The sequence below is a fragment of the Triplophysa dalaica genome, chromosome 13, assembly GCF_015846415.1.
Source record: "Triplophysa dalaica isolate WHDGS20190420 chromosome 13, ASM1584641v1, whole genome shotgun sequence".
In the NCBI taxonomy this organism is placed as follows: Eukaryota; Metazoa; Chordata; class Actinopteri; order Cypriniformes; family Nemacheilidae; genus Triplophysa; species Triplophysa dalaica.
In genome coordinates this window covers 15,691,995-15,709,185 of record NC_079554.1, presented here as the reverse complement: position 1 = coordinate 15,709,185, position 17,191 = coordinate 15,691,995, and the positions used below count along the sequence as shown (strand labels likewise).

The 17,191-nt window shown below is 38.6% G+C and overlaps 1 protein-coding gene across 1 annotated transcript in view; it reads left to right on the top strand.

Annotated features, from left to right (window-relative positions):
• Positions 1-17,191, top strand: part of nbas (NBAS subunit of NRZ tethering complex) — a 134,606-nt gene that overhangs the window by 38,821 nt on the left and 78,594 nt on the right. Inside the window, 6 exon segments of the mRNA XM_056764246.1 lie at positions 1,763-1,825; positions 3,377-3,499; positions 3,576-3,678; positions 7,089-7,318; positions 11,827-11,939; positions 14,958-15,071. Of these exon segments, the coding sequence (XP_056620224.1) occupies positions 1,763-1,825; positions 3,377-3,499; positions 3,576-3,678; positions 7,089-7,318; positions 11,827-11,939; positions 14,958-15,071 (746 nt within the window).

Below are 17,191 nucleotides of genomic sequence, written 5' to 3'. Positions count from 1 at the left end.
AACAAAAATAGTTTAGGAAAATGTAGGTTACTGTATTATACACTCATATTTAGTTTGTTTAGGCGTAAATGTCATTTTGAGTTGCCTCAATTGCAAATGAATTTCAGTTATTTGTTAGATATACGTTTTTTAACATTACAGTTTTTTTTTAATTCTGACGTTATTTCCATAGCAACCAGTCTCTCATAATGCACCAGGGAACATTGCACATTTCTGCTCAGGTTCAGATAAGGGGCACAAAAATATCAAACACACAAACTTAAAAATTCATACTGTAACGTTTTCATAAGCATCAATTAGGGCTGTCAAACGATTAATGGTGATTAAATGCATCCAAAATAAAACGTTGTGTTTACATAATATATGTCTGTGTACTGTGCCTATTATTTAATACTTATATGCATGTACCGTATGTGTATGGTTTTATATTTAAGAAAAGTATAAAATATACAAATAAATCAACATTTTTATATGATTTTAATTAATTGTTGACACATTTAAATAATTAAAGGGCTGTAAACATTAACCCATGTGGTTATTTTTTCAGATCAACTCGTAACAAAATATTTGACGCAAATAATGCAGCATCCATTTGTTATGTCATACTTTGTCTAGGCTGCATCTTATTCGTGTACAGGCTTTTAAACCACTTAAGCTTTGAAACAATTGCTTTCAGTGAAGATAGACAGCTTCTAGCTATGCGACGCAGCAAAACACAATGCTGAAGTCCAGTCTGGTGTATACAGTCACGGGCTAAAGGGTGCGTCAGTAAATCTCTGTCAGAATGTGTCAGACAGCGCACCAGTATTAAGTTCTCATTCGTGGTTGACTGAATAAAAACACAGAAGATTATGACAGAAAGCCTGTTTTGTCTAGCATTTTCGTAAGCACAGACTTCAACTTGTTAAATAAATTCTTGAATGAACACTAAAAGAGTTTTGAAAGTGGGAGTGGCGCCATCTGCGTAGAGATACAGCTTTTAAATGTGGCGCATACTTAATCCTACTGCTGTGACTCCTGTCACTAATGTTAAAGGGGTCATATGACGCGAATGCTTGTTTATGTCTTTGATGTGTTATAAATTGCCCATGCATGTATGCACTACCAAATCGGCACCGGGCGATGCTTATAATGAAACATCGCAATGGACGATGACATCGGGGGGCGGGGCAAGGCAGGGGTTGGAGTATATCAGTGCGCTAGATGGCCATCCGCCAAAACATTACAAACATTTATATCAGTGCTCCAGAATGAGACCAAAACACATTTTTCGACCAGTTTTCGAGACAGCATGATGTACTTTAAGTTTCACATTTACGACCTGCAAATTTTGAATTTCTTCCAGTTGTTATTTCATGTGGAAAGACGAGTAGATCGTGAGCCCACCAGTGTAGGCTGTGTGTGTGGGATTAGTCAACTGCGCGGGTCACGTGGCACTGATGTTTCTCGCTGCCATTGCGGACACGCACAGTTCAGGTCGTCATTGACAAATTAAAAACACACACACAACGTGACCGCATCACTGGGAATCACTGTATGCGTTCACTTTCTACATCAGTCTCTTCCAATACAAAATTTTAAGATTACTACATGATATATACGTATTAAAATATCCACAATTTATACTTGCTTGGGAATATAAGGACCTTGATGCTATTATCAAATAATAGAAACGTAGGGCATAAAAGGGAGTTTATGTTGGATAATGCACATAATACATATGTTCAAAAGCTCTAACCTTATTTGTTTTTCTGTTCCTCAGAGCAAAGACAGATGCCACAAAAGCCTTACATGACCAAGTGGACACTCTAGAGAAACACTTGAGGTGAGACGAGACGGAATGAGATAACAAGAGACTGTTTCTTCAGTTTTCGTCTGCTCTCTGATGTTCATGAGGATCTCAAACATATGATGCTGTTTATTCACACCATTTGTATGATCAGCTGCTGGATGGTTGCATTATGGGAAGTCAAATGATGGTCTGTTGTGTTTGTAAGGAGGGTTACTAAACAAACTTTAAGAAAATTCTACAAAAGATTAACTCCTTAATCTTGACTACTTGAAGATGTGTTTGGATGACCGGTCGACCATCTCTTATGTACGTTGCTTGCTTCGTGTTGTTTGTGTTTTTCTGTGTTTGCGTCAGTCTCCGGTCAGGTGATGTGATCAGTCTGTTATGGCTCCGCAGAGACACATTCCTTCAGATCCATTAGAATTCCTTGTGAGGAAAGGATGATGAAAGTCGCTCTTTCAGATATTTATGAGCGGCCTGGGAGGGCGCAGTCATTCCAGCATTAATTTCTTTCTTTTTCTCTTGTTATTTGCTGTTATTTATCATTCTGTAACCTTTCTGATTGTCTCAAGATTTAGCTGCTTTTTTTCTCTTTGTATCTGAAACGTGTCTTTTCCAATCTCTCTCCTGTACTCTGTACTGTGTTTGAATGTCAGAGGGGGCATATCATGGAAAATGCTCATTGCTCTTTTGAAAAAAATAGTTTAATATAGAGGATAGAGAATGGTTGAGTAGAATCAAAATTGTTTTTTGTAGCAGGGGACCTTGTGGGCTTGAGTTGCCAAAAGAATTGAGATACATAAGTGTGTACTGTGGCTCCTTTAAAGGGACGGTTAATCCACAAACGTAATATTTGTCATCATTTACCCACCCTCATGTCATTCTCACATGTCGATATCCACACATTACTGGACTCTGATTTCGGTTGTATAAACACAAACCAATGAGACATTTCTCAAAATATCTTCTTTTGCAATGAACGTTAAATGATGCAAGAATTCTCATTTTTGTGTGAACTATCCCTTTAAGTAGAAAATCATTATACTGGCAGGTTGTATAAAATTATTGCAGTGTGAAAATCGGAAAATGAATAACAAAATCCTATTTGCATTTTCAACCAGTACAGCCATTTCAGGAGCAGGTCATGATGACTGAAAGACAGACAGATTCTGTCCCCAGCAGATTGTAGGGAAAGAAAGAGACATGGGATGTGAGATGAAAAGAAAGGAAGGAAACAGAAAACATCTGTGCTCGATGCTCCCAAGAGACTGTACATCCTCATTTATTGAGGGCATCTCATAGAGACGCGGCAGCAGTTCTGCTCACCGAGGTTGTTCCAGACACCTCTGTCTGTTCAGGGCTTCCCAGAACAGCTGTTGAACATATAGATCTGGTCAGAAATGTGTTATGATGTGCTTTGTCATATGTATTGCGTGTTTGTGTGACAGTAAGGACGTACTTCATGTAAAAATTAGCGCAGAAGGAGAACCTTTTGAGGAGTCTTTGCATGGTTATTGCTATACAACAACATTTCAATGTGACAGAAAAATATATGTGGTGTTGTTTGTTCTTTCCGGTGTCCAGTGTTGCTGAGGTGTTGGAGAAGCATGGCCTTCAGAAGCCCATTTCATTTGTGAGGAACAGTCAGAACAGCAAAGAGGAAGCTCACCAGCTGATGGTCCGACTCACCCGTCACACAGGACGCAAGTATGATACGCATGCGCACTTGCTTGTTTCCCAGAGCCCTGGTGTACGCTTGTCTGACTGTCTGCGGTTTGTTTAGAAACCCTCCTGCGAGTGAGACAGTTTGGAGAGGTTTACTTCAAGATCTCCTGGACATGCAGCAGAATGTGTATACATGTCTAGAGCCAGAGACATGCCATCAGGTATATTATACATTATTCCTCTAGAATCATTTTATTTATATTTTTGGTTGAACGGCAAAACCAGACATAACCATATAATAGATACCCAAACATTAATTTTATCACTACATATTTGTTTATATCAGTTTATAACAATAATAATCTTTATACAATAATAATTATACTACATAGTAATTATATACTATCCTAATTTATAAATCTCCCTTATGCTTTTTTATAATATAAATATAAGTATATGATTAATGTCAAACCATTAATCGTGATTAATCACATCCAGAGTAAAAGTTTACGTTAAATAATATAAGTCTGTGTACTGTGCATATTAATTTTGTATTTATAAACCAAAAACATACACATACATGTATACATATTTAGGACATTTTTTATGTATATATTTATATTTACCAATATATTAAATTCTATATCAATGTTTATTAATTATATATATATATATATATATATATATATTTAGATACATGCACATATATTCATAATCCACTAATATTAATAAATATGAAATAATATTTATACAAGTTTGTTTTCTGCATTTTTGAAGGACGCATGAAAGGTATATCTGTCAGATGCCCACACTATACTATCCTAAGTTATATACAATCCTGTACTGTACTGTACAATACAACACCAGTCACTATCATACACTAAACTATACAGTAAACTATACTATCTTAATTCATATGCTATGCTGCAATGTGCTAAACTACATTCTATATACTATTCTACTCTGTGCTGTATTTTACCATTCAGTACTGCACTACAGTATGTCTCCTTAATATATTAAAAAGTATCTTACTTCAGCATTTTTATCATTTTAGTGTTAACTAACCTTTCTGCTCTTCTCATACTTTTCATCCTGTCTCCAAACTCATACATGGTCCTACCTCTCATCGCCTTCTTTTAATCAGTCTGTTTTTCATCGGTTACTGAATATCTGTACATCTGTATGCGCGTGTGAAGGTTTCAGACCGAGCATTAATCCAGTGGCAATGGTTGGTTTTGTATGGCTGATGGTGTGTAATTTAGCGCTTTTCTCTAACGAGGCCGCGTTTCCTTCACTATCGATTTCTTCATCACAATCAAGACCAGAACAGCCATGTTGAACTCGCTCTCTGAAGTTCATCTCCAACTCCCCACCATTCACCCTCTGCCTAGAGAGAAAAAGCAACAAAGGAGAATTATCCATCAGACAGTACTTTTTCGAATCGTTCGTACTCCGTTCCTGTCAGTAAGGGCGCCGGCATTATATTTTTTTTACGCCACCGAAAGACATCCCAGACGAACAGTAAATTGAAAGTTCTGCGAGGAAAATGAAAGAACTTAGATGTTGTTTCATGAAATTGGCATTCTCGCTATTTTCTTTTTATGTTCTAGGTCCATTTGACAGCGTACAGGAGAATTGCATTGAAATCTCTTCAATAGCCAAACAGCTAATGAACTTACACAAACCTCAGCAACCAGCAGTAAACTCTGCTTTGCCTTTGTGGGCTGTGCATTAAGAATGGCTCATTTGCTGGCAGACCGAGCAGAGGCGGATATTTCATTTGTGTGGTGTTGGGAGTTAACCGCGTTAGGAGAAATGTGCGCTGCGGATATTGGGTTCTGTGATGCAGACGGAGTAAGATTATGTTTTCAAAGACCCTGTGAAACTCCAAGGTCTCCGGTTAATGAAATTCACGTTTAGCAACACCGGCAAATAAACATCTGCTTTTATTGTGCAATTATGCTAACAGTGTTATGGTGTGTTAAGTGATTTGTTGACACTGGATTTGGACTGTTCTTTTCCTGTTAGGTTTGGATTCACAGATTTTATAGAAATCTTAGTTCTTTTAGCAGGAGAGTTTGATTTGTTTGTTAGAGTGATGTTTTTTGCCAAACTCAAGTCTACTTAACATGGCGGTCAGTTGATGTGGACTCCAACATAGTTTAAAATAGAAGTTTAACGTAATGCCGTCAATTCATAAGCCAACCCGAAAGTCTGATTCGCTTTGGGTTCCCACTGGTTGAAGATGTAGACAACCACTGTAGTCCTCGAATAGCAACATAAGGCTTCAAATATCATGTTTTAATGTCCAGTTTGTATAATGTAGCACCATCTAGGGGTGGCATTACTCCATTGCTAATCCCTCCCTTTCAAACCACTACAGTGACTGACACAGGACAAAGATAAGGTCAAGTTTTTGCTTCTTTGCCAGAGGAGATAATGTTTTTACGAAATGCGCTCTGTTGAGGAGTTTGTCCGTCTTGCGCTACTGTTAAAACAACATGCCAAAGTTAAGGGTAATTCTAATGCTGGGTTCACACCAAACGCGAAATAAGCGATTTGCATGATTCAGTTACATACAAAGTCAATACAAAGATGCAAATAGATGAGAACTTGCGGCAGGCAACTCGAATGACACTAATCAGACGGCGCGAAAAATGTGCGCAAAGAGCTCATAGACAACTAATGTTTGACGGGTGGGGACACGTGAAGACACTCCCCGTCGCGTGATGTTTTCCGCGTCATTCACGTGAAATTAACGAACATTTCCTGCGAGCAGTAAAGAGGATGGAAATGCGATTGCTCGCGTTTGGTGTGAACACAGCATAAGGTAGTAAAACATAACGCTATATTATGTAAGGTTTTTGTACACCTCTGAAGAAATAGTTTTGTATATTATATTGCTTTATTGTCAATAGATCCTCTAAAATATTGCACACTGGACCTTTAAAATGACTGTGTTTGTAGAAATTGCAAATGTTAGATTTGTCTGTTCTGTGTATAGTCTTGGATAAAATAGGACCAATGGATCTGGAATGTATGGACCAGAATATCATTTGATTTGAGGTGTGGGTTATTTTGACTTGGGCTATTAAGAAACCCCCTAGCAACCGCAAAGATCACCTTAGCAGCCAGCATCACCCTAGCACATGCATATCAATAATCTAGCAACCATTTTACGAACTGCATATCAATGTCGTGATTAACACATTAGCATCAAAGGACCACGCACATTTTCCTTAATAAATGTAACAATCCCTTTAATCTTTGTCTTTTGTGTTTAATGATATCTTAATAATGCAACTTTAAACAGTCGCAACCCTTTAAAACACACACACGTAACCGCACAACATTTGATATCTTACTTCTCCAAAATATGTACCTGACGGCAGCATTGTAATTACCCAGGACACCACCGCTGTTCCGTGGAGATGCTCATGAGAGTGTGCTGTCGTTGACAGAGCAGTTTTTGATATTTCTCCTGTAGTGATTCTGTCTCTCGTCAGCAATTGACTAAGGACAGGTGATTAATTGCCACACCTGGTCACGGTCTTCCCTGCGGGTCAGTGCTACACAATACTAATCTCTTTCTCTCTGTTTTTCTCTCCATCTTTCTCTTTCTCTCACCCAGGTGTTTGTGGAGAGTTTGTTATGTTCAGGCCGAGAGGAGAATATTCGTCTGGCCGGTCAGCTCGTGCACTGCAGTGCCGTGTCAGAGGACACTCCAGTGAGCGTGGCTCTCCGCGGAAAAGCTCACGCCCGCGTAGCTTATAACCGCAGTGTGGAGCTGGTGCTGGATGCTGGCCGTGAATACTTCAACTCCTCTGCCACTCTCAGTGACCCTTGCATGAACCTGGCACGGTATGATGCCCTATCTTCTTGTCTGTTTTTGTGGATAGTTAAGATCGCACCACATCAACCATAAAATGTTATTTGTTTAGCATACTTATATTTTCACATTGTATAACTTATTAACATAGAGATTTTTAGGCAGAGTGTAATGTCAGGATTTGCTTGGTTGGCGTGAAATCAATTTTGAAGTGTACTTGACTTCAGTCAAGTTTGTTATTAGTATGAAAGCAATCCGACAACATAGGCGGAATTGGTTTACTCTGCTTGGCAGAATGGAAATTAATACTAAACCGTAGCATGAGTAGACCAAAGCAATTGAATTCCTATGGTCTCCAAGTCAACTAATACAATGTAAGAAGAAATCAAGGATGTGAATTTGAACTATTGTTCCGACAAGCCAATAATTGTAAGAAAATGGCCTAAAACTACACCAGCCTCTTCAAACACAAAGTTGTGTGATGAATTTATGATGAAAGAAGAAGAAACATTACAGGAATCATCTGACGTCATTCTCGTCCCTCATGAGCCCGGCCCCAAACAATCTCTGTTATTATTATCCTAATTGGCTGCTGTAATGAGACATCGACTCCATCAGAGACAGACGGCCGGACGACACTTTTGACTTCCACCCTAAAGCTTTAGGTTAATGTGTTTTTAGTCTCCACTGTCTTTCTCTCTATTTTTGTTGTGTTGGTGTGACGCTGGTGGGGTGACAGACTGCGGCCCCTGAGCGATAGACCGTGCTGTAAAGTGGGTCAGTAATTAGGCCGTCGTCTGTTCACGGGGTTTAAGCCGGAGGAGGCCGCCACTTCGTACGAGTTCACACCCATCTCACGTCAGTGTCGCTTTCTCGCACACATATGTCACTTGCAGACAGTTAGAAAAGTTAGATGGATGGTAATTACGAAGCTAATGTTTAAATTATAGAGCTTTCTGGACATGATGAGAGAAGCTGTGAGTGACTGAAAACAAAATGGAGTGAGAATGTGTCGGTGAGGGATTCTGGGTAAGAAAGAGAAACTGGCACTCTAATGAGTGACTGATTTTACGCTTGTTGCTTTTGTTTTAGCTATGTAGTTTGTTGAGGGTTTTTTTATGGGTTAAAAATAAAAATTCTGTCATCATTTATTCCTCTACAAAAGAAGAGGTTTTGAGAAATGTCTCTGTGGTTTTGTCCCTATGTAATGGAAGTCAATGGAGGCCAATGTTGTTTGGTTAACAAAATTCTTCGAAATATCTTCTTTGGTGTTCTGTAGGAGAAAGACTGGTAAATGATGAAAGAATATTCAATTTTTGGAACCACTCCTTTAACTTTGAGTTTGGACATTGACATGCCAACTCCTTAAAGAGGTTTATAAAATAAACATTTTTTGTGAAGTGTAAAAAAATTTTTTATGAACAGACTAAATCATACAGATGCCCTGGACCGGTACAATAATCTCTCTTCTGTTCCTGTTAAACTGTCTAGGTCTGACAGTCTGTCTGCAGTAAATTACTACTGTACTGTATGTGGGGAGGACAATCCAAACTAAATGGATTATTAGAAAAAGAATTTCTCATTTTTTCCGAATCCACATACTTTTCAAAAAGAAATTAAATCTTATAAAAAATTGAATACTTCTACAATAACCTAAAATACATTTTAGAAAATACAAAAGTCAGCTGGAGTTATAAGTGGCAAAAGTGTCTGTGCCGTTTTCTAAAGGGACATTTTTCAAATGTCACGGCAAAGCTCTGTGTCTCGACCGTGATACCAGTGCTCCGTGTGCGCAGTCCTGAGAGAGCAAGTGACTCAGATATTTTCTGCCTTGCCAAACAAGCGCTCATAATCATTAGCTTATTGAAGCTAATCAAAGGCCTGCCATACAAAGACCACAGGAAGAAGGGAGTTCAAAAGCTATTTTTTTATGTTGAAGGGGTTTTCGAGGGATTTTGAAGATAGCTGGTACTTTGACATAAATTTAATATTCAAGCAGTTGTCTTGGAAACCAATTGAAACTGCTTGTTGCGTTCTGACATGCCGGTAAGTGTTTTTAAAGTGCTTGTGGAGAGGAGGCGTTATCTTGTGGTTAAAAAAACATGAGGGTTTCGTCTGTCTGAGCTTCACAAATATGGGGAGCTTGTGTTGTGGTGAAGTTTCTCCAGAGGCTAGAATTTTGCATTGGTTCCACAAGGTTTTAATCAGTTTCTGGTTTTATGGGGGCGGTTTCCTGGACAGGGACTATTTTAAGGAAGGACTTGGCCAAAGTTAAAAAAATACTATACAAAAAAACATTACTAGTGTGCATCTTGAGGGAAAAGAATCGCACTGATATACTTTACGATTTAAGTTGTTTGTGATCGAGACGCCTCTAACATTTTCATTTGTCTGGGACTAGTCTTAAGCCCTGTCTGGGAAACTGCTCCTAGAGTTAATGATGATCATCACATTGAGTTATTGAGATTAATCGCTCAATAACTTTTGCATATACTGCAGGCCCGGTGCTAGACTGTCTCGACTACGGGGGCAATTACATATTTTGGTTGGGCCAGATATATAATCAAAGCTCATTGCATGTATTTTTTTTCTTTTTCCGTTATTAAATTGACAGATCATTATTCAAATAACTATTAGATAATAACACCTGTTGGAGTAATTTTTTGGTACCATTTGGTTTTAAAATTTTATATCTATGTAAAACTATAGTATTTTTATTTGGCTTATGTACTTTTTTGGGGCAGTTCAGTAACTAGTAAGAGATTGATATATCCAAACTTTCGTGCCTGCATATTAATAAGTAGTTTTGCCCTGGAGACACATAGACTGTGACAACTACTGTTTGCATAATAAATATGTAGTTATTTAGCAGACATTTTAAATCAAATCCACGTTCACTATGCCTATTTAGAGACACTTGAAGCAGCCTGGAGTTATAGTTAGTGTTTTACTTGATGGTAAAGTGGTGATAGTTTGAATTGCAACCTTTTGGTCGCTCATCCATAACTTCAACCACTAAACCACACCACTCTGATTAATCTGTTTTGCGCTTTATTCATGAGCAACTGCGGCGTAAGCTCTTTGAGTTGTTTGAGAAGTAGCATATTTTTTTATATATTGGCCTGCAGTTGTATGACAGCCAGTAAATCTAATGCAAAGCAGAGTTGGAAATCTGTCTTCTTGGTCCGGTTTCAGTATCGTAGAGAATAACCGCCATGTAAAACACACAGACTGTATAGGAAACTACTTTAATAATATTGCTGCGTTTGTTGTTGCTTTTTCATCTTTTTTTTCAGGCTTTTAAAGTGAATTATTATTTGTGCCCGGCTCTCTATGAATACTGACTTGGCTCAGTGGTGCACAGCTAGCTTTTCTATGTCCAGCTCTCTCGGCCAAACTATATTGGAAACTGACGACGGAGCTGGCCTGGGATCAATGGTTTTATTTGTTTTTTCGGTCTCTCCCTGTACTCCTATGAAGCACATTTATAGCGTCACAGATGTGGAGCTGAAACGGACCTCTGCAAGGCTCTGATAACAGTATGAAAGCAATGTGATTCAGTGTCCGAGTCTGTAATAAGGCATTATGAAGAATCAAATCTCAGTTGAAGCGAGGGCTGCCTTTTTTCTTGATGTGTTTTAATCTGTGAATTTTGAAAATGTGCCATCAAACAGAATTGCATGCTCTGGGTTCACACCAAATGCGTATTGAAGGGGTCATATGACACGGCTGAAACAAATATTATTGTATGTTTTAGTTGTGATGCAATGTGTTTACACAATTTAAGGTTCAAAAACGCTGTGTTTTATAAATTCCGTGCATGTTTGTATCTCCTCTTTGCCCCGCCTCTCTGAAACGTGTGGATTTTTTATAAAGCTCACCGCTCTGAAAAGCGAGATGTGCTATGATTGGCCAGTTAACCAGTGCGTAGTGATTGGTCGAATACTGCAAGCGTGTGACGGAAATGTAATGCTTCTTACCATATTTGGAACAGGTAACACCTTACTTGCGTATACATTTGGGCGGTCTTAGTTTAATCATACCACAAACTGATGTAGATTTGTAGGACGTGGACACGAGGCGTTTCAGTCAGGTCTGGGTTAGCATTCGCTTGTGGATAGATGTTCCGACACTTTAACTTTTCCAATTTTACGTGTCCAATACATGCATGGGCGACCTATAACACACCAAAGACACATAAAAACATGTTTTCGCGCAATATGACCCCTTTAAATGTTGCGTGAGTGAATTTCTAAACAAAGTCAATGCAAAGACGTGTAAAGATGTGAAATTGCGGCAGGCGGTGCGGATAGCAAATCGGGCGGCGGGATTGCGGCGAACGCCAGTCAGTCTTCCTCGAAGATAGGAAATATTTGTCAGATCGCGTCAGAAATAAAGACCCTGGAACGCAATTGTTTGCGTTTGGTGTGACCTTAGCATTATCTTAGCTTTGTCAGGATGGTTGATCTGTACTCTGGTAAACTTGAATGAGTATTTTAAATGTTAATATTTAGTGTAATAATTGTGTGTCCACTGTCAGGTCATGTCTGCTGTTGATCACGGATCGTCCTCCTCTTATTCAGGAGGAATTGGACCTCATTAGCGCCCTCTCTAAACTGGAGGAATTCGGCGTGAAGGTTCTGCCCTTACAAGGTGAGGCAACACTTACCCATTACTCCTTTCATTTCCTTCAGCAGATTGGTGCTCAAGCTGGCTAAATCACCAAATCGAGCACTGGGAAATAAGCCTCTGATGCACCCGTTTGTGTTTGAGACTGTGTTATTGTTTGGTATGGTGGAAAAGAATCTGAGGGAAAAATGGGATGGGATATTTTTCAATGTTTTATAGCCCTGTGACTTCATTCGATATATAGCTTATGATTTAACTGTCTGCTCTAAAATAGGAGTGACATTGGCTGCTTTTATGATTTTAAGACATTTTGTTCTGGTCTATATTTTCATTTTTTATTTCTGTACAAGTCACAGCATGGGACACACCCATGTCATATAGACCCATTTGCAATATGTAAACAACCCTTAAGCACTTCCTGTTTCAGTTTATTTTTTATTTTAGAAATATAATTAAATATGTTTGTTCCACAGTTCAGTTCTAAATGTTTTGGTGGTTGTATTTTGTTCCAGCATTTGTGTCGGGTTAAAAACTGAAACGGGAACTGCTACTGGGCCAGCGTTGTGTACTTCTTGCTAAGTGGTCTATAGACCTCATCAAAAGACCAAACAACGCAGGTTCAGAAAAACGTCCCTTTATGATTTTAAAACACTACAAAAAATTTGAACAAAATACAACCAACACATCAAAATGTTCAAAAAAATCTTTAAGTTTTGAATATATGTACCATTTAAAAATAACATTGTTAAATAAAAAAAAACTGAAACCGTAAGGGCTTCTAGGCCAGTTAGATCTTGGAAGTAGTCTATACTGTAGATCTTTTTCAATTCCCATGTAAGGGGCCCATAATTCAGAAATCAAGACTGAAACACATGTGTAATTGATAACAAAGTTAACAAAACAAGAAAAAAGTTATCTAAAGTTGGAAAACTTGTAGTAAAGTAAAAGTCGTCATATTTATGAGAAGGGGAGAAGAGATTTTTTGCCGGTGTGTTGCTCTCATTGCCCTCTTGGTAAGAAGTGAATAGAAACGTTTTATCAAGTCGAGGCAAAGCCAGGAGCTACTTTTTCTCCCAAACTTATAAAAGAAGTCTGAATACATCAAGTGAAAACTCTCCCTGAGCTTATGCGCCTTTCCTAACCAAGTGACCCTGCGGCTGTCCTGGTGTCTTTTTCCCAGCAGGCAAAGCTACACACGCTGCTGTCAGCCAGCAGGGAGCTATGGCCTGTGTCAAAGCCAGAGTTCCGATCTCCTCCGCTTAATTTATCTGCATATTTTCTGTCCTCTTCTACCTTCTCTCTAACATATACATCTTTTGACTCTTTAACTTTGCCATCTTTATTAATAAAAGTGTAAGGGATAAAAGGCTTTGAAGAAAAAGCTAAACTGCAAGTGATGGTTCTCATGTTCAGGCAAATACAAATCACTTAGTGCCACTCACACACACGCACACACTCACACACACACACACACACACACACACACACACATACATACACTCACAGAGCAGCGGATGTTATTGGAAGCAGGTTAATGGTTTTGGCAGGTGCTTCTGATGGCTGGCCGGTCTGTGTGTGGTTCAGGTGCTGCCCCCGTGGTGCATCTGTGGAAGATGGAGCTGTTTCACCCCCCGCAGTCCTGTAACTCACTGCCCCCCGCCTGCTCCAGACCAGCGTGACCTCTCGCACAGACCTCATCCAGCTCAATATTTGAATCTGTGCTCAGTCAGACATCTGAGACATGCTTTGTGTCCATCCAATTATCACGCATCATAAAAACAGTAGATCCCTGTTATGACAGGAAGTAAGGTGTGAAATCTGTTGCTGCGTCCCAATTCGCCTAATTATAATATGCCCTAAAAGTGTGTATTGTTTTCAGTTATGGAAAAGTATAGATGTTTTAGTGCGTAGCGAAAAAGTATGCATGCACTGGGACATAATAATGCGACTTAATAATGCGAAACAGAAAAAAATTGGTCCACATTGACTTGCATTGGTTTAGTGAAAAGATAAGATCAAGTACAAGTAACATTTTATTGCTAAATTAAAAAGTAATTTAAAATAATTTAAATGAAATGTTTAAAAAGATAATAAATAGCCTAAATCATATCCTAACCAATCGAAAGAATTACATTAAATTAGGGTGTAGCGTTAATGTAATTATTATCATTTATGTAATATGTTCTGTAATGTTCTTTAGCTTTACAATGACAATTCTATTACAATTTTAAATGAGAAATACTCAAAATTTCTCATTAATATGTAGAGGAATTTTTGTGTAAATTGATTTATTTAGATCTATGCACTGACGATGGAACTAAATGACAAAAATGTTATGTCCTGACTTTTCTATAAATGTTTTCTTTTATTTAAAGGTAATAGTTTAATTGATTCTGTAACAATTTTAAAGAATGATTTCAGTAAAAGCTTGTGTATGTTATTATTAGACAGTTTTAAATAAATGAACAAGACATTCTGTAGCGTTAACTAGCTTTTATATTTCAAAACTGATTTAACTTCATACAAGTATGAATTACAATAACTATCTGAAAGAAATATTTATATAAATAGAACAGAGACTTGAAGATGTGATTTGGACTCCACCTCAGAAACTTGACTTGGGCTCGATCTCAAAGACTTGAGACTTGACTTGGACCTCTGAGACTTTTGAAGAAGTCTGGTACACAATTATTTAGGGTCATGTTTTGACATTCACCAAGTAGTGATGGAATGTGTGTATGAGATCAAACAAACGCTGGGTTGAAGCAAAAAGAAAATGAAATGGGCTCACAAAATATGTCGTTTCTGTTTCTTTATTGAAGGTGCCAGAATGTTCCAGGCTGTTTCAAACAAATTTAACCCTTGATAGCACATACAGTATATGGTTTTCCACACAATGTGTTTTGAAACAAAAAAAAATTATTATAGAAAGTTAACATGCTATGCACTAAACACTGCATAGGCTAGCAATTTAGTTGTGCATTGTGTTTTATCTGCATGGATATGTCTTTATTTTGTCTCTCACTCCCTCTCTCTCTGCAGTGCGTTTGCGGGCAGATCGTCTATCATTGGTAAAGGAATGCATCTCCCAGTGCCCTACCGCATACAAGCAGTCCACACTTCTGCTCAGCCTGGCCAAACTGCTGCGGGTTGCAGGTAAACACGAGAAATTATTCCTCAACATCAGGCTACGTTTGTGTGTCAAATAAAGCAAATCTTTAAAGTTTCATCAGTGCTGTCGCAGCAGTGACAATCAGTTCTTGGCTTCAACAAGGGAAGTCCTTAGGCTATGCAGCCTTGTAGTTTATTACATACATATTTTCATAACGTTCCAGTGTGACTAGACACAAAACAAACGTTTGGTTACAGCGGTGTGACAGAAAATGCAGCGCATGCTTACAGCAACTTTCTTATAGATTAAACATTGCTAATCTTTAAACTAGTATGCATTTCATCTTGATCTGCCGAGTCAGCGCCGTTCTGTCTACAGGTGAATAAATAGATGAATACGCAAGGGTGAGGGATTGAATGAATAAGCAGTCATTTCTTTGAAGGAAGCTTTGCTCAGAGGTTAGTGATTAATATTGCATCAGACAGCCCCAAAAAATGCGCATCAGGACGTGACCTCATGAATCAGCAATCAGTTAGTTTCATGACTCAGCATGAATTGCTGAATTAGTGAAGTGAACAGATTAAATAAGATCGGCAGTGTTGCGTTCTTTCTTTTTGTGCATACTGTATTTTGTCCATCAGAAACCATCTTAATAATTTATCTAGATCAAGAAGGTCAGCAAACTGTTTTTACCAAGTTAAATCAAATTAGAACAGACCATATTTTACACAGGAGGGAACTTGATAGCTTGGTCTATGAATCGGCGGTCAGACTTGACCTTGAGCATGCAAAGATCATTCGGAGGGTGGTACGAAAATGGGCAGGTGCTTTTCCCCCTCTTTTTACTGTACCGAGAAGTCACGCCGTGACGTTTGATCTTCTATTGGTCTCACGCGAGGCGAATTTGCAGCTCCGAGTTCACCAGAGTTGAACATTATATGAAGCCGCAAAATGCGAAATATTGTTTGACGGTCTGTCGCATTCGCATGCGTATGAATGGAGGGAAAAGTCAAGTGTGACCGCGGCTTTATTCATGGAAGACCTTGATTTTACTTTGCACCCTTTAGAAAAGTACAACATTTCGCATAGCATATTTAGCTGCGGTTTACTGGTCAAACTTTGGCAAATCATAAGGTCTGACTTTGAAGAATCATTAGATGTAACTTAAAATATCATTATAAAATATAATAAAAATAAATGTTAAATATAGTAATATGATAAAAAACACTATCATACAGAAATGTAGTATTGCACTGTTTTAATGAATCCGTAATATTTAATATTACCATAATAAATGATCACAAAAAGCATCCATTTAGTCTCAGTCTTCAGTCAACGGGAAGTCGAAATTAGTTCAACTTTCATCTGGGACTTCTTTCTGACACTTATTTTGTAAGCCAGCGTGGGCGCAGTCTGTCTTCTTTTAGATAAAGCCATCAGTGCCTGTGTTCAGGGGTAAATGGGTGATAGCAGACCTCTGAATGTATTTGCACACTGTGTTGTTTCTGCAGATGTCAGCCGGATCAGTATGCAGGACATCAGAAGCTCTTTTCCTGTCTTATATACTGGAATTGATTATCTCTGTGAAGTGACTCTGTGGATGCTGTGCTGGTGTTTGATGTATTCACCTTTGCTTACCCTCGAATAATGCCTGTAGGGCTGTTTTCGTTGTAAGTGTGTAATTACACCTGCGCCTGTACCTGTGTTTACATTAGATAGATGGATAGGTTGTTAGGTAGGAAGGTTGGTTGTAAGGTAGGTAGGTTGGTTGTAAGGTTGGTAGGTTGGTTGGTAAGATGGTTGGTTGGTTGGTTGGTTGGTAGGTTGGTTGTTATGTAGGTAGGTTGGTTGGTTGTAAGGTTGGTAGGTTGGTTGGTTGGTATGATGGTTGGTAGGTAGGTAGCTTGGTAGGTAAGATGGTTGGTTGGTTGGTTGGTAGGTAGGGTAGGTAGGGTAGGTAGGGTAGGTAGGGTAGGTAGGTAGGTAGGTAGGTAGGTAGGTAGGTAGGTTGGTAGGTGGGTGGGTAGGTAGGTAGGTAGGTAGGTAGGAAGGTAGGTTGGTAAGTGGGTATGTAGGTAGGTAGTAGGTTGGCTGACTGATTATACTTCGTTGTCAAATAATCACATAAATGCACTCACAAGTGTTCACATAAACTCACTCTTCT